This window comes from Phacochoerus africanus, chromosome 11, assembly GCF_016906955.1.
Source record: "Phacochoerus africanus isolate WHEZ1 chromosome 11, ROS_Pafr_v1, whole genome shotgun sequence".
Lineage (NCBI taxonomy): Eukaryota > Metazoa > Chordata > Mammalia > Artiodactyla > Suidae > Phacochoerus > Phacochoerus africanus.
In genome coordinates, this window is record NC_062554.1 from 85,172,004 (window position 1) to 85,190,369 (window position 18,366).

Consider the following 18,366-nt stretch of genomic DNA (forward strand, 5'->3'; position numbering starts at 1 on the left):
TGATAACAGTTATTTTCTCAAGAGAACAAAGATTTAATATTACTTCAAAATATAAAAACATAGAGCATCAAAGGCACTTGTAAGAATAACAGATCTAGCTCCATGATTCTACACAAAATACACTGTCAATACAGAATCAAGTGATTTAAATAACTAAGGAAATATCACCAAATTAACTATTTAACACATTTCATACAATGTAGCTTTTAGAACCAAATTCTACCATTTCTTTCCATAAGACATGATCTTAAAATTGCTATAATAAAAAAGCATTTAATTTAAAAATATACATCATGTATTTGTTGACAACGCCAGACCCTTAACCTGCTGTGCCAAACAGGAACTTTTATCTTTTAAAATTATTACTATATTATAATAAGTGCTAAAACTTCACCAGAAAGTGCAGCAAACATGAGGGCTGTGTATCCATGTTCATGTTGATGACAATTTACATCAGCTCCATGGCGTAAAAGTAATTTGCACATATCAAGTTTCCCTTTATAGGCAGCATGCATTAGAGGAGTCATTCCATTCTTTAATAGAAAGGAAAAAAGTATTAGTTTTACTTATTTACCTTCCCCCCGCCTATGAACAATTTCTGCAATTAAATAAAAACATAAACCTGAATTAATAAAATCATCTTTGTAATCTGCATTTTTATACTCCCTTCCTCACTTGGATCTTCCATAAACTACTGAGAAAAAAACATAGTTTTATTGCCAGAGGTTTTTCTACAGATTAGCAAACAAATTCAGAGAACTGGTCAACCTCACATGACTTGTAAAATGTCCAGAGCAAGGACCAAAACTCAAATTTCCCAGTGCTCTCAACTCTACTACACAAATTTATCTCCTAGGGAAACAAATGAACAAGCAGATACAAATGCACTGGGGGGGAAAGTATCAAAAAGAAAAAATATCTAAGGAAAAACCTCAAAACAAATAAAGTACTTATCAAGGGGAAAGTTGAATATGGTTTATCCGTAACATGGAATATTTTTATGATGTTACTGACTGAATTCGTTTGTATCTACTGATTTGAAGAAATTTCCAAGAATTACTGTCAATGAAAAAACAAGATGTGGAAAATATATGTTAGAGTGGTCTCATTTCTAAAATAAGGATCCCCAAATCATATATTTTTATCATATATATGATTTGGTCATATATATGATTGTATGAATATGGGGAAATGATTGGGAGTGTTTATCCCAGACTACACTGTTTAGTCTCCATATGTTTTTGTCCATATCCAATGAAACATCCAACCTTATATGTTGAGTACCTAATACTATATGGTGGATAAATAAATGTGCAGTTTCCCATAAACAAGCTTTCTCAAAACCCAGGATAGACTCTTAGTGCTGGAATTTCAAAGTTGTTTTGAATGAAAATCTCTCTAAAACATAAAATCTTTTTAGCAAATCTTAGAATGCTAATATAATTTGAATTGTTCTGGATGATTCTAGACTATTATTATGAATGCAGTCATCAATATTATTATGAGGGTTGTTGATATGAGAATTATTGGGAGGCTAGGACCATTCAGGAGGCTGCACAAGAGGCAGCTTAGTAGGAGTAGTCAAAGTTTCTTGAGAATAGTAATGGGAAAATGATGAGATGAAAACTCTGGTCATTTTAAAAATGTTGGATATGATGACCCTAAAAATAAAGTTTCTCTCCCATAATTCTTAAAGAATTCACCAATATTAGTCTACTAAGTTATAGTTGTATATCATTAAATACAGTAAGCATTCATTCAGCAAATATTTAATGAGTGCCTAAGATACATCAGACACAGGTCTATGCACTGTGAGTAGCAATGAACAAATCCCATGCCCTATAGTCTACGTCCCTGGCACTTAAATTTGAGTAGGGGTGACAAGGCAGATGATGATAATCAAGTGCTGTAGGCAAATAACATTGAGTAAGGAGGAGAGGGAATGCCTGAACCTAAGAGGAGATCATTATTTTTAAGAGGACAGTCAAAGAAGTCCCTCGGAGCAGGGCTAGAAAAAGAATGCTCCTATAAAAACAATGAGAGTGTAATACTCTTCTAAGGACAGAAGCATCATGTTCAAGTAATACCAAGGAGGCCAAATCTCCTCACTCACTGCTGCTCACTCACAAAATCTCCAGAAATCTTGTCTTCATCCTGGTGCTCCTAAAGTTTAAATATTAGGTATAGGAATGTGTCCAACGTTTTAACATCAAGTAGGATTGCCGATGCTTGTGAAAAGTTTATGCAAGCTTATTCTTTTGAAAAGTTACAGAAGAGCAATTATATCTTAATCTGCTAAAAAAGGTCTTAACCTCAATAGTTAAACTTTACCAAATGTATTATAGTATCTATTGAGATAGGATTTCTCTTTTATTCTGAAATATATAGTGAATTACACAGGAAGATTTTCTAAACCGAACCATCCTATTATTCTTGGAGAAAACTTACTTAGGTAAGTCTTATTACTCTTGATACACTATTAGATCAAGTTGCTAAATTTTTATTTTTTTATTTTTATTTTTGCCTTTTAGGGCCACACCTGCAGTATATGGAAGTTCCCAGGCTAGGGGTTGAATCAGAGCTACAGCTGCCAACCTACACCACAGCCACAGCAATGCAGGATCCGAGGAGTGTCTGCGACCTACACCACAGCTCAGGGCAATGCCAGATCCTTAACCCACTGAGCGATATCAGGGATTGAACCCACAATCTCATGAATCCTAGTCAGGTTCGTTAACCACTGAGCCACAAAGGGAACTCCAAGTTGCTAATATTTTATATAATGTTTTTGTATCTGTATTTACAAACTGAATTAAGCCCATGGTTTGCTTGGGCTTCTTCCTATTTTGGCATTAGCATTATGCTAACTATATCAAATGAAATGGGTATCTTCCTATCTTTTTTAAAATAATGGTACAATCTATGTAAAATGAGAATTAAATGATCTGTGAAGGTTTTGTAAAGCTTAATTCAGGTTTTGCAGCTTTAAAAGGTAGCTGGTATTTAAATAGATTTATATAAATCTTCCTTAATTATCCCAGTTTCCCTACTTCTATATGCAATAAATATATTCATTTTTGTTTTTCTACAAAATCACTACTTTCATATGGGTTTTCAAATGAATTGGCTTAAACAAAAAAGTTACGACAATTTCTCTTATAATTGAAGTTATGCTCTTACTTCCTTGGTGTTTATACATATTATTTTCACGTTTATATTTTCCAAATTGTCTATAATTCTGGTCTTAAATTGATAACTTTCTTCTTTTTAAACAGTTTTATTGACATAAAATTCACCCATTCAATGTTACAATTAAGTTTTAGTATTTTCAGAGATGTGCAGCCATTACCACAATCAGTTTCAGAATATTTTGGTCACACCCAAAAGAAACACCCTATCTGTTAGCAGTCACTCCCATTCTCCTCTCCCCTACCCTCTTACCCAGCCCCAGTGGGTAAGAGGGTACCCACTCGGTGTCTATGGACTTGCCCACTTTGGACATATTCTATAAATGGAATCATTTATAGAATGGATGATTGGCTGCTTTTACTTGGCAGAATGTTTTTGATAGTCACCCATGTTGTAGCATATGGCATGTACCAGGATTTCATTCCTTTTTGTGACTGAATAATATTCCGTTGCATAAATATACTATATTCTGTTTATCCATTTATCAGTTGATGACTGTTTCCACCTTTGGCTATTATGAATAATGCTGCTATAAACATTCATGTTCAAGCTTTTGTGTTGACATATGTTTTATTTTTCTTAGGTATATACTTAGGATTGCTGGGACCTATGGTAACTCTATGTTTAATTATTTGAGGAACTAGCAACCTGATTTGAAGAGCAGTTGCACCATTTTCCATTCCCAGCAGCAATGCATGATGGTTCTGATTTCTCCGTATCCTCAGCAATACTTGTTATTATCTATATTTTTATTATCAGCATCCTAGTGAGGTGTAAAGTGGTCTCCCACTGTGGTTTTGATTTACAGTTCCTGGCAGCTTATTTTGAGCATTTTTCACATGCATATTGGTATTTGTATGTCTTCTTTGGAGCAATGGCTATTCAGAGCCTTTGCCCATTTTTAATAGGGTTATTTGTCTTTTTTATTATTGAGTTGTAGGAGTTCTTAATATGTTCTAGTTACAAGCCCCTTATCAGATATGATCTGTAAAAGCATTCTGTGGGTTGTCTTTTTACTTTCTGGATGATGTGCTTTGAAGCACAAAAGGCTTTAATTTTCATTTTTCTTTATTTTTACTTCTGTGGTTTAAGCTTGATGGCTTTATAAAATTTTTATTTCCATTTTATTTTTATTAATTCATTTCTCTATTTTTTATATACTTTTTTTCCCCCTAATTTCATGAGTTGAAAGCTCAGAATAGCACAAAGTTTGAAAGCATAATAATAAATGCTGTAAAACTTACTCTGAATATGACTGGTCACATGACACAGCTTTTGATAAACAGTAGTTTTCAATAAATGTTTTCAGTTGTAAATAGGCAATTTCTACTTCTATTTCTTCTTTTATCTAAGAACTATTTAAAAATTTAAAAAAGCATTCAGATTATACATTTTATTATTTAGATCACATTTTTGTTTATTTTCAGTGTTATATTGCTTAACTTGTTTAAAATTAGCTAAAACTCTCCTTTATAAAATAGTATAATACATAGACACATTTTTATCACTGTTTCATGTAAAAAGGAATATATAGTGCATAGACCATTAGGTTATCCAAATTTTCTATCCCCTGAATACTTTTTTCTAATTAATCTATTATTTTCTAAACGATGCTATTATGGTCTTATAAATTTCTTTGAATTCTACACTTTTCTTTAAGGCTGGTATGTTCTTGGATTATTAATTTATAAGAAAGAGCCATCTTGGAGTTTCCATCGTGGCGCAGCGGAAACGAATCCGACTAGGAACCATGAGGTTGTGGGTTCGATCCCTGGCCTTGATTAGTGGGTTAAGCTTGCCGTGAGCTGTGGTGTAGGTCACAGACATGGCTTGGATCTGGTGTTGTTGTGGCTCTGGCATAGGCCAGCCGGTGACTGTAGTTCCGATTAGACCCCTAGCCTGGGAACCTCCATATGTTACAGGTGCAACCCTAGAAAAGACCAAAAAAAAAAAAAAAAAGAGCCATCTTTTTTTTTTCTTTAAACTTTGTCTGATACTAATTTTGCTACCCATGTGGGGATAAAGGGTTAAAAGAATACCTCCTTTTCCACAAGGGAAATTGAATTTCAGTTAACTTTCTACTACTATAACTGTTCTGTATAACAGAATAGCTACTAGCCACCATGGCTGATGGCTGCCATACTGGACAGCTCAGAAAATAACCTACCACCATCTCAGAAAGTTATTTTGAATAGCAATTTTTCTAGAAAGTTGAATTGAGTTTCAGTTAACCTCCCCCAGAAGGAGAATTGCTGGATCAAAAGCATGCACACTTAAAAATGAGAAATATTTTAAAATTTTTTCTAGAATATGATGCCAATTTACACCTAATCCATTAGTATATATAAGTCCAATGGTTCCCACACTTCACAAGAAGTGATATGTTTTGATTTGTCACTTATTTGATTACTAGTAAAATTAAACATGCTTTTACATGCTTATTTGTCTTTTGCAATCTGTCTGCTGACATTTGGTTGAGAGTTTACTATAACCTGAGCACAAATGCTAAAAAAACCCTCATTATTATTATTGGATTTTATACATTATCCATTCTCATAGGAAGTCAAACACCTTATTAAACATTTTAAACTTTACCTCATCCAAACAGTTGACACGAACATTCTTGCTAGCTAACAGTGTTCCAGCTTCTTGGACAGTACCTTAAGAAAGAAAAGAAAGTAAATGCAAAGGTTATTTATCTTTGTAATACACAAAAGTCTAACACCAAGGAAACAAACTTTAAACGGTTATCTGCAAAACTAAGATGAGTCAGGTTAGGTTGTTAAGAAATAAAGCATCAATCACATACTATTTATTCTACAGTGTAATTATCTGAAAGAATAGATTCACAGAGACTAAAATAGCTCCATCTTGCTTTCACTTCCACTGGCCTTAGAGTATATTAAATTGGCCACAGTTTCCTTTTGGCAGTAATACAATAACCACAAAGCAAAAGATTTTTAATACTGAAACAAATCATAAAGGGCATCTAATACAACCCACCATCTAAAGCTTAAACTGTGGTCAATGTAATAACAGGGGTTCAGAATACAGTCAGTATTTATATATCTTGTCACCACTAGGTCTTACAAATTGATGGCATTCTTATAATAGAATTCTTGGTTTGGAAATGCTGAAGTAAACATACCTTTAAAGACTGGTACTACGTAAAAGTGCCCTATGGTCAGTATTTAGACTCTCCTACTGAAAGGCATTTGATTAACTCTCAAGGTTAGTCTCTGAAAATATGCAACACTTGGGCCACAACTGTCAGGTTCTCTGGCCTTTTGTAAGGCATACCGACAGAAGCAAGCAGTTGCAGAACAGAATGTTGCTATAATCATCACTAATAAGAGCCAGCCACATGTTCTGCCATAAAATTTCTGGTTTGACAGGGAAGAGAACAATGAGATTGCATGTTCTCAGGGAGAAAAGATGAGATAAACCTCTCCTCTAAAAATAGAATTGTCCTCCAACTAGGAGTTATTTCTTCTTTTTACATTTAGCATCATAGTTCAAAGATGTGCTATACTGCTAGTCTTCCTGAGGTAAAGGTGTAAAAAACAGAATCAAGCTTAGCTTGCTTCTTTCTACCAAACCTGCTTCTCAGGCCCACCATCTGAGTGTCCCTCACCAACACTGAGGGGAGACAGAGAAATGTCTCTAGATTGACAGAGAAATAGCTGGGCTGGAGAAATGCCAAGTGAGTGATCATCAGTAGTTCATTTGTCTGGCCCCACACTGCATCTGCGGGCACTGGTATTACTAGCTGAATAGCGAGCGTGAGCTAATAAGTCTTTAAGCATGCAGGCGAGATCTACAAAGAAGCTTAGCTACACCTGTGGCTTCTCATCAGAGACTCTCAAACATCTTTAGAAAGGAATGAACATAGAACAAACTCTTGCACCCCGAATTCACTTGAGGAAGATGCTTCAGCTGAACCCCATGACCCACTGAGGAATAAGTGATGTTATTTTCCATATGACCAGAAGATGTTTATGCAGTAAAGTGAGAATACTACAGGGATTATCATGCCAAAGTCTGTTACATGTTAGGAGAAGGATGGAGATTACAATCATAAACACTTGGCTCCCATTAGAGAACAGGTTGATAATTCTGCAAAATGTTTAGACCAGCGGCTAACAAGGTATGTTAAATCGTCCAGAAGGGGGGCAATTAAAAAAAAGGGGGAGCATTCACTGACATACCATAGACCACCAGTTTTATGAAATGAAGGGACCATGATGAGAAAGTTTTTCTGAAAAGGTTTGGGCTTCTAGAGAATGAAAACAGATTTTGGAAAACAGATGAGCAAAATACCCCAAGAGGAAAAACTTGCCATGATTTCTCATTTGGTATTCCTAAATTAACGACATTAATAGGAAACTATAGAAGGTCCAGAAGAGTGCAGAAATGGGAAACACATGGTTTACCCAGAAAGACTTTTATCTTTTGTCGTTCCTTACTGTGCATGGTAGATTCTCAAATAGTATTTTGCAATTAAGTTTAAAAGATTAATTGCTTTATTCAGGAATGTATTAAATCTGATTTAACAAACTACTACTATGAGGATTTGCTGTACTATAAGGGGATGGGAAATAAGCCAATACTTACCTTCATCAGAGATAAAAATGAACAGAACTATCACTGGCTAAAATGGTATTTAATGATTCGTTTCCCTTATGAGAAACTCTCCATGTTGCTCCAGAGAAGAAAAGGCAGCCCAGTCTGCTCTGTTTGAGTGGGACTGATAATTTATCTGGATGGACCAGCATTTTAGCAGAGAAGAGATGATGTTAAGGTGATATTCTCAGTTACTGCTCTCTCTTGTACCACAACACTACAAAACTGAATAAATACTATAAAACCCTTGGTCTTCTTTCTCATCTATGATCCAGCGATAATAACATCCATCTCATAGAATTCTCGGGACTAAGGGCTTGTCCGGGTGTGGGGCACATAATACAACCTTAGTGCATGTTAGATGCTCTGTTATTTATATGTAGAGCAGCATAATATAATTCATTGTGACATTGCTATTATTTAGTTTGTCTCCAGTTTCTACTGAAGAAAAGAAGATGTAACCCAAACAAACAAAAAGGGAGAAACAAACAAACATGATATTTCTGTTTCCAGCAATTCATCACACAATCATGAGAGCTGGATATGTATGAGTTTCAGTCATTTAGTGGGACCCCCCCCCAAAAAAGGTATTTTTTAAAGAATCTATATCTAAGTTAATATTTTAAAACCTATTTGACGTGTTAGTTGCCATAATGTTAATAAAATCATGTATAAAATAATCAAAATATCTGAATTTTAAAATAACATGCATGCAGATTTAGTCATAGATATAATTTTTTTTTTAAGTAGAGACTTCTAATTGCAACATATATTTGGAAATAGTGAATCTTTTGAGGTGTTAAATTTCCAAGTTCTTCTATTCTCATCTATTTTTAGATTTTATAACATAATGACCTTAAGTTAGGACTATGAATCATTGCATAAGTATTTCTTATTCTTATTCTTAGTATCTAAAGAGCAATCATTTTGTAGATGAAGACAACGAAGCTCACAGAGGTTGCAAAACTTGCCCAGTCGTATAGTTAATGCTAACTAAAAATACGAAGTAAAGTTTTTCTTTGAAGTCTATGCTAGAATAGATTATTAATGAACCTGAATCTTTCTATATTCAAAGGTACTAGAAATAACATTTTTAACAAGAAAGGATGTGAGAGCAGATCTTTTAATAGTCCCAAGTAGGAACCAACTGAAATGTCTGTCAGCATAACCAGATAAGCAAACAGTAGTATATCCATACACAGGAAATAAAAGAAGAAAATAAGGAACTATTGGTACAGAATAGATGAACCTCAAAATCATGATGCCAAAAGTCATGCCAAAAAAAAAAAAGAAGAATATTTACTGTATGCTTCCTCTTATGTAAAATTCTAGAATAGAGAAATCTAATCAATAGTGACAGAAAAGGTTTTTCCTGTGTATGGATATACTACTGTTTGCTTATCTGGTTATGCTGACCCCTGGAGACAGGGGTGAAGGGAGTGACAGGTAACAAAGGAGCGTGTAGAGCCTTTTGGGGGTGATGGAACTGTTCATTAATTTGGATGGGACTCATGGTTTCATAAATGTGTACCTATGTCGAAACTGATTTTTTTTTTAAAGGGTACACTTTAAATAGGCATAATTTATCATACTTTAATTATACTCCAATAAAACCGAAAGAATAAACCTTATTGTCCAAATCTGCTTCATAGCTCCTTTTACACAAATAATGAAGGAGAAAAAAAAAATTAAGTACATTACTTTCTTGTTAAGTCAGCAACAGGGATCCTAGGGATTTCAAGTCCTGAACGAGAAAAGTAATTAAAGACTTGTTTTATATCCTTAAAGGTTTGATTATTTTGAAATAGTGCTTCCTCAGTGTTTAATGAAAAAGATATCAGAACTTAGAAGAATGGGAGTTCCCATCGTGGCGCAGTGGTTAACGAATCCGACTAGGAACCATGAGGTTGCGGGTTCGGTCCCTGCCCTTGCTCAGTGGGTTGACTATCTGGCATTGCTGTGAGCTGTGGTGTAGGTTGCAGACGCGGCTCCTATCCCGCGATGCTGTGGCTCTGGCGTAGGCTGGCAGCTACAGCTCCGATTAGACCCCCTAGCCTGGGAACCTCCATATGCCACAGGAGCAGCCCAAGAAATGACAAAAAGACAAAAAAAAAAAACCCTTAGAAGAATGACTCAACCTAAGAGTAATATAAGCTAGTTAACTATGCTTCAGTGATTTCATTCCTCTTCTGAAATGTTGTGAAATGGATGCTGTCAATGACTGTGATTTAAATGGCTATGTAGGAATCAGCTTCTCAGTTTCATTTGGAACTTCTTCTTGGCATTTTAATAAACAATTTGTAGAATACCTAGCATGTGAATTCACTCAAAAGACACCAGCCACAACAGAACTCTCTGGACTGTAAGTCCCACTTACAATCTGCTAATTTTTTTTTCTTTCTCTTTTTTTTGGCGGGGGGGGGGCGCACTGGTGGCATACTGAGGTTCCCAGGCTAGGGGTCTAATCAGACCTGCAGCTGCCAGCTTACACCACAGCCACAGCCTCACCAGATCCAAGCCGCCTATGCGACCTACACCACAGCCCAGGGCCAGGCCGGCTCCCTAACCCCCTGAAGGAGGCCAGGGATCGCTCTGCGCGGAGTGAGACACCACAACCTCATGTTTCCTAGTCAGATTCGTTTCTGCTGCGCCACAATGGGAACCCCACAATCTGCTTAACTTCTGAGGGCAGTGATGGGCAGGAGTGAGACACTCAAAAATGTGCTGTTATTTCAGATTGGCCAAGGTGACAGGTCACACTTGGCTGAAAATTTATTGTTAGTCTCAAGTACCAGTACTGACTAATGCAGTGCTTCTCAGAGCTGAGAACTGTACCAAAGGGAAAAAAAATTAAGAATTCTATCCACATCCTTTAAAAACAATTGCCCTTATGAACTCTTTATGAACTTCATTCACCTATAAACTAAAAATTATTTTTACAAATTAAATGCATACAAAGCTACTAAATCAGTAACTTTACAATTAAAATTAATTTAACTTGACAGATAATGCTTTGCTGAAATTCAACTGCCTCTCAAAATGAATATGATACGGTATGAACTGCTGTGGTGCTGGCTTCATTTGTTTTTTCATTTTTTATTTAGTTTGTGTTCAGGTCCAGCATATTTCTAGGACCTATGCACCATATGATATCTCTGCTCTGCCACTTATTATCTGTGCTATATTGGGTAAGTTATTTCACTTCTCAGTTCCTCCATTTCTGGTCTATCGAGTAGAGACTGCAGCATTTACCATAATAACAGCCAAGAGCCAAATAATATTTTAAATACTTTACACATACTAACTCATTTCATCCTTACAACAATGTTGTGAGGTGGGTACCATTTACACATGGAGAATCTAAAGCTCTGAAACAATAATTCACCCAAGGCCCCATCACCAGGAAATGACTGAGGTAGGATTCCAAATCACACCTGCATGGTTAACCACCACCCCATGCAGTCTCTCCTCATGTTGAAGCTTAAAAGCAATTCCTAGGTTATTAAGATTAAATGCATGGATACATGTAAAGTGCTAAGAATTATGCCAAGCCCATAATAATAGTAAAGGTCAGTTATGGTTGTTATTTTATCTTTCATTACTTTTCTCTAAGAGTATAGTGATGTCCCATGGAGCTTCACTTGACAAAAATGTATCACATATTGAGTTCCTCTCATTCCTTTTCTCATCAGCTTGGACCAATTGAAGGTGAAACAGTGTTCATGCAACTTGATGCCTAATGTGGGCCCCCAAAATCACAGTGCTAACCAGGCTAAATTCACAGTAATTCTTTTACTTCATCTTTAAAACAAACAAACTGGTGGACACCTAGGAATATATCCAACGACTCTCCTTTCAGAGAGTTGCCCCTTTCAGAGACCCACTTTATAAAATTGCTCACTTATTTGCACCTTTGAGAGAAGGTGATAGCTCTGGACTGCTTAAAAACAGAATCTGCATCTCTGGTGAACTCTAAGTTAGTTGATCCTGTCTCCTTTTTCACCCAGCATTGTACCTGGCACATAGCTGAGACTCACAGGCTAGTTCAATTGAATCCCAGAGCCACCAAAGGCAAGGAGAAATTAACCAGAAACAGGCAGAACAGAAAGACTGCCATGCCAAATAGGTCAGCGAGAACCGTGCAGAACAAACAATTTGCACCAACTACAAGTCTCACAGTTCTAGGCAAAGAACACTTATCTTGGCAATTACACAGCTGTGACTAACTTGAAGCAGTTGAGATCAGATGGGGTGGGCTCAGCTCATCAGCACCTGTTGAGTTCCAATCCGATTTTTCTCTTTTACGTTTAAACTTTCCTTGTCAGTCTAAAGAATAAATTTGCCTTGCTCTCCGTAGGTCCAGATCTGAGCCATGCTACTTAGAAAGAAAGGACACTGGGAATTGGGAAGCTTTTATGTTGCAAGGACTGGCCTCTCTGCAGTTCTACGGCAAGCTCATTCTTGAGCTTCAAACAACTACATAAACAACGCCGGCAGTTCCCACACATCCGGATCCTCGCGCCAAGATGGTGCAGAAGCCACGTAGTCACGCTGTTGTCACCTTCCAGGTAACGGGATTTAGCAGGGAATTCTTCTGGGAAAATGTGGCTTCTGGCTCGTCTCCCTCAGGCCTAAGTCTCCCTCCTTAAGACCGGGAGCGACGGAAGTGGGACTCGCTTTGGGATGTTAAGGAAAGCGCGGAAGGGCGCGATTAGAGCCCGGAGTGGTAGCGACGCCTCTCCAACCATCCCGCCTTTCTGCGAGTTCCTGCAGCTGCTGGGGGCTTCTATAAGGAGGCCTTAATGCGGCAAATTACAGACCCCGTTTTGTGCCCTTATAAAGAACCGTTCTCCTCAGACGCTCCCCCCACCCCCAAGCGGGGGCGGGGACAGGCTAGGGATCCAGATCTTTCGGCCTCCGGAAGTCGAAGCGGCCCTATACCACCGGTCTAAGAACCTGAAACTTGAGGCCACTATCGCGGAGAAGGACTGCCGTCACAATCACCTTAGGAGTTTTAAGGAACTCACATTCTGAGGCCCCATCCCAGATCGCTCATTACCATCAAGGTGGAGCCTGGAAATGTGCACGGTTTCAAAAGCTGATTTAGAGGACCAGCGTCTGCACCCCCACTCTGGTCCCTGCAGCACTTCTCCCTCTCCACCCCTTCGCCCCTGCAACAGGCCCCAGATCAAAGGGAGAAGCGCTCTTTCTCGGTCGTAGGGTGCCAACCTCGCAAAACTGTAACCAAGGGTCAGCCGGGCCCGGGGCGCCACCCAGGCTCTACCACGCCCTTCTTCCCCTCCCGGGACAGGCAGGCAGCACCCCCGATCGCAGCCCAGCACTCATACCTTTTCCAATAACTTCCAGCAGCTCCTTTTCCTCCTGGGTCAGCTCGCCTTTCTTGATGTGAACCATTGCTTCCGCCAGCTTGACTGCTATTTTGTTTCTTTGGAAGTATTAAAAAGAAACGCTGTGTCTATATTAGGAACGCCAGCCGCAGCGTTAGGCAACTTGAGACTAGGACACTGAGTAGCCAACCGCGGAAGCATTCGAATTCTCTCCACCCTCCCGAGGGCTGGCGAGCAGCGGGCGAGCTCGGGCGAGCTGGGCGGGCGGTCTCCCCAGGCCCAGCGGTAGTCTCCGCCCCTCGTGCTTCATTGGTTCGGCCGAGAGGAGGAGCTGCAGGAGGCGGCAGCGAGACTCTCCCATTGGAACAGCCCGGGAAGGAAAAACCAAATGGAGAAAATCAGAGGGGGAGAATCAAATACCTCTTAAAGGTTTCCCGTTGACATCCTTTCTCATTCAGATATCTAGGGACACACAATATTTAAATTTTATATATGGAACTTGCGTGTCAGTCAACTTCTGCTTGGGGGCATGCATCTCCCTGGCTCTCGCTACATAGCCCCTTTCATTTTCCCGGACGTGGAACGACCCGGACCGGGGGTGGGCTGGGAGGCGGGGCGGCGTGGGAGGCGGGGCTGCGCCGAGCTCCGTGTGTCGATGTCAATGTGTCTGTCCTTCACTCCTCCATTGTCTGCCGCCACCACTACCGCCGCTGCCACCGTCGCTGCCGGAGTTGCCGCAGCCCCCAGCCTCGCGCGTCGCCGCTACCTCCTCGGACAGGTGAGAAGCAATCCAGCTAGGTTAGGGGAGATCCGGGAAACCTTCCATAATCGGGGCTAGAGCCCCGCCGGGGGCTGCCCCCCGGCCGAAGGTGGCAGGGAGGAAGCATGTGCCTGCTGGAGCAGTTTCCTGCCTCTTGGTGAAGAAGCCTCTCCTCTGCCCCGTTACCATTACTTGTACCGCGTTATCAGTGCCCCAGAGTGAAGACCCGGTACTCGGCACATTTGGCTGCCCCCGGAGACCGAGAGCGAACAGGGACTGGCCACGCGGTTGGAAGTGGCGGGTGCACATCGTCTCTTGCGTGGCACCGCCAGATGCAGGTCCCAGGGAAGCCAAGGTTGAGGCTCTGGGCTAGAGGTGGGGTGGAGAGGAGAGCTCCCCATTACGAGCGAGGTGAACGCCTGTGAGAATAGTGTCGAGAGAAGGTAGTTCTCTTTTGGCAACCTCCTTCCCCTTCCCCCCGCCCCCACTACTGTCATCTCCCCTGGCCTCTGTAGAAGCTGTAGAATAGAGCCGGATCTGATCGCCCTATGGTGCCTGTTAAGGATGTTTGGAAGCAATTTACACTTGCACTAGTACTTCGTTTATGAGAGACAGCCTGTGAGGAGGGGGTAGGAAGGGCCTCTTCCCTCTGCTAGAGTTCCCGGTCTCTTTGTAACTCAGATCTTGAGATTTATGGAAATAGGGAGGGGAGGGAGAGGGGGCGGAGATTAAATTGGGGCTGCTGTCTATATATAGCCTTAGATTAGCCTCTTAATCCAATCTTCATTCAACAGTAATATGTAGCCTCAAGCTTCCACTATAGGTAGCTAGGGGATAAATACAACTGTGCTTCCTTCTGTGGCTGGAAACAGGACTTGCTAATATGAAGGCAGTCATTTCTCCAGGGTGTGCATCAGTAGCATATTTACAGCATCAGTGAGAACTTCTTTAGAAATTAGTGTTTACTGTTGTTTCTGTACAGGCTAGTATTGATGTTTCTCCCAAGACCCATCTGCTTCAAAGAGAAATACTTGAATGATTATGTAGATTTTTTGTTGTTGTTGTTAAGCAACCCCCTCACCACTCTCTCCCCACTGTGCCATATATGAAGTGAAATATGTTTTCCTCTGGCCTTATGCCTTCATTTCTTGGAAGCATTCACTAACACCTCTGAAATCCTCGAAGATGTTCATCATTACTTCCTGCCTTTAACAAAAAATGATTCCCTAATCCCAGATATTTTCTTGTCTGAGTCTTCATCTTTACAGGCTGGGGCTGATTTGAGCCAAACATATCACATGAAAACGGTTGGAAATCGTTCACCTCAATGTATAACAAAGAAACTTTTGTTTGGTGATGCTTTAATAATGATGTGACTGTTCAAACAAGTAGTAAGGCTTTTGAGTGACCCATCTTTTGTAACACTTAGCGTGCTGCTATTGCCACAATTAGAAGTGACTGAAAACATAGTATCCCGAAGAAGAAACCCACAAACCTAAGAAAATGCTTGCAGAGTAATCTTCCTTCACCATGTGATTTAACATCTTACAACAGATGTTACAGAATTGGGTGCTTCATTGCCAGTATTTCCATCTCTTGTGCCAAGCTGGGGCCATGGTTGCTTGAAGGTCACACCTGTTTGTCTCTCCGAGGTTGTTCTTTCCTCAAGGATAGCAACTTATTTATTTTCTTGGAGTTTTATGGCACCTGGTTGGTATTTAGTCCACTGGAATACATAACTTCAGTAAATCTAGAGTCAGTGACATTGAAAGACAAAAAGCTAACATCTACCTAGAAATGCAAATAGATAGTATGGGAAGTTTAAGTTTCTGGAAACAGATATGTAATGGATAGTGTTCATCAGATGGATTACATTAATCGTTTTGTACAATGTTAATATTTAATGTAGGGATAAGATTAGCTAATAAGCATACCTTAGACCAGATCAGGGAACTTTTTTGGTACCAGGAATGTATTCACATCAAAGAAGTTTTGTTGGTAATGAAATAGCTACTACTACTTATTCAGTATTTAGTCTGTGACATCTTCTACCAGTTGCATTGTATAGGATTAGTTTAATCATTGTTACAGCAACTCCAGAATTAGCCAATATTACCTTTCTGAAATAAGAGGACAGAAACAAAAAGAAGTTAATTTGCCCAGAGCCCCACAATTGGGAAGCATCAGAGCCAGAACTGGAACCTGGATCTGTCTCCCAACCCTTTTTCCTTTTCATTACTCTCTATGTGGCTGGCAGTAAGGGGGAAATTCTATATTCTTTAGCTAATAGATAATTCGTTCATCTCGTTTAGCATGTTGCCGTAGGTATGAAAGACGCTCTCCTACCTCTTTCTCCAGTTTCTTCCCCATCCCTAAAACCAGTGGTGTCTGTTTTTCTCATACCCTTCCTGAGAAATTTTACATGTTTATAGCTTATATGTGTATTTCCATTTAAAAAACAACAAAAACAAAACAGAAATGAAAGCGTACTAATACACTAACACTCTTTCACACTGTGTACTAGAATTTATATGATGCTTTGGTCTCTTCTGTTTTGTTTCTTTACCTTTTTAAAAATAATGACTTCTGAAATGTCTGGAATTCTTATGTGTCCCCCTCATCTCTTTTTCTACCACTGCCACCCTAGACCTTTCCTGGCCTGCTGCAATGGATTCATTCAAGGCACTGCCAGTCCAGCAAACATTGAGCACCCATCTTCCACCCAAAGATAAGACATACTTGGGAAACATAGAGGTGTTCAACTTAAAACAGACCAATGGCTTTCCTCTCGCCACAGAATCAAGGCTCTGGTTTGGCCTGGGGTTCTCCAGCTCCTGGTTTCTCTCCATCAGCTCCAGAATACAGGACCAGTTTTGGTCTGGGAGACTCCAGATTCTGGCCCCAGCCTGCATTTCCAGTCAGCCAGCCCCTCCCACATTCTCTGCTCTAAGGTCACCACATTGCTGATTCCCTAACATGCCAGTAATTCCCACCCCTTTGTTCCTGCTTTTCTCTTCCTGGAATGACTCCCCTTCCCTCTTTACCCGAGTCTTTCTCTCCTTCCCAGATCTGATGCAGTGGCACCTTTCAAGATACTTTTATGGTCCCCTCTCCCACCCCAACCAGGGAGGGCAATACAGACACTAGTAAACATGTTTGTTCACGTCCCTCCACAAAGGAGATAAGGAAAACCTTTCCTCAGGAGTTGCTGGTACACTTGCTGACATCCTCTTATTTTTTTCCCATCTTCTTCTGAGCCCTGGTTTCTACCACCTACACCCCTAAATTAACATTTTTGCTTCTTCTAGATCCTCCTGAGAATAATCTAGAGCAGGCACCTTTTTCATTACATTCTGGGTCAGTTGTTCTTGATCTATTTGACCTCTTCTCCTTGTATACCAAATGCATTAGGACTGATTTATCTTGGCTTGTCCAGATTGTAACCCAGTGTCTCACACCTAGTGTATGCTCAGCACATGCTGAGTGGAATTCAGTTTGATCTCTAAGTTATTTTAGGTGGATTTGTTTCCCTACTTGACTAATCCTTCCTGGCAGTGTGAGGTGAGGTGGCACTAAGCACACACAGTCATAACCAAGGACAGAAGATCTTTAAATGTTTTCAGTCTCAAGCTTGAAGAGACTGCTTGGCATTCTGATGAATTCTATCAACCCAGGAAAAAATTGTTCATGTGCACATGTTACAAATTTTGCAAACCATTCCTGGATTCCTCCAGTAAAGCCCCCGACCTCCAACTCTGTGCTTTAAGAAAATGTTATTTCATTTTTATTCTGGAGGAATAGCTCACTTTTTTTTTTGTCTTTTTGTTATTTCTTGGGCCGCTCCCGCGGCATACGGAGGTTCCCAGGCTAGGGGTCGAATCAGAGCTGTAGCCACCGGCCTACACCAGAGCCACAGCAACACGGGATCTGAGCCGCGTCTGCAACCTACACCACAGCTCACGGCAACACCAAATCGTTAACCCTCTGAGCAAGGGCAGGGACCGAACCCGCAACCTCATGGTTCCTAGTCGGATTCGTTAACCACTGCGCCACGATGGGAACTCCCGTAATAGCTCACTTTTGAGTGTTATAACTTTGGGGGAGGAATGTTTTCCTTGACATTTGACTTTCTTTCCTTAGGTATGTTTTTTGACTAAATGGATATTTGATGATATCAAGGAATTTTGTTTTAGGTCTGAAGATAATATTGTGGTTATATTTTTAAAAGATCCCTTATCTTTTAGAGATATGTACTGATGTTTATTTAAGGAGAGAATGACATGGCATCTAAGATTTGCTTCAATAAAATTTTGTGACAGTAGGGCGACAGGATCTAAGTAAGAATATTAATGAGACAAAGTTGGCTGTGTTAAGGGTTGAAGGTGGCAACGAGTGCATTGACTTCGTGAGACTGTTCTCTCTGCCTTTGGATATATTTGAAATTTT

At 39.8% G+C, this 18,366-nt stretch overlaps 2 protein-coding genes across 4 annotated transcripts in view; one reads left to right on the plus strand and one right to left on the minus strand.

The window, feature by feature from the left end:
* ANKMY2 (ankyrin repeat and MYND domain containing 2) overlaps positions 1 to 13,442 on the minus strand; it is a 36,874-nt gene extending 23,432 nt beyond the window's left edge. Inside the window, exons 1-3 of one of the 2 annotated variants that reach the window (XM_047754414.1) lie at positions 13,161 to 13,442; positions 5,785 to 5,849; positions 395 to 533 (exon numbers count right to left, since the gene is read on the minus strand). In XM_047754414.1, coding sequence (XP_047610370.1) covers positions 395 to 533; positions 5,785 to 5,849; positions 13,161 to 13,227 — 271 coding nt within the window. In that variant the 5' untranslated portion in view covers positions 13,228 to 13,442. Of the gene's footprint in view, positions 1 to 394; positions 534 to 5,784; positions 5,850 to 12,039; positions 12,628 to 13,160 lie in introns of those variants that run through there. The other variant, XM_047754415.1, reaches the window with a different exon arrangement.
* The window catches only part of BZW2 (basic leucine zipper and W2 domains 2), a 59,916-nt gene continuing 53,911 nt past the window's right edge, over positions 12,362 to 18,366 (plus strand). Inside the window, exon 1 of one of the 2 annotated variants that reach the window (XM_047754417.1) lies at positions 12,362 to 12,380. The gene's annotated coding sequence lies outside the window, so the exon portion shown is untranslated. Of the gene's footprint in view, positions 12,381 to 13,792; positions 13,939 to 18,366 lie in introns of those variants that run through there. The other variant, XM_047754418.1, reaches the window with a different exon arrangement.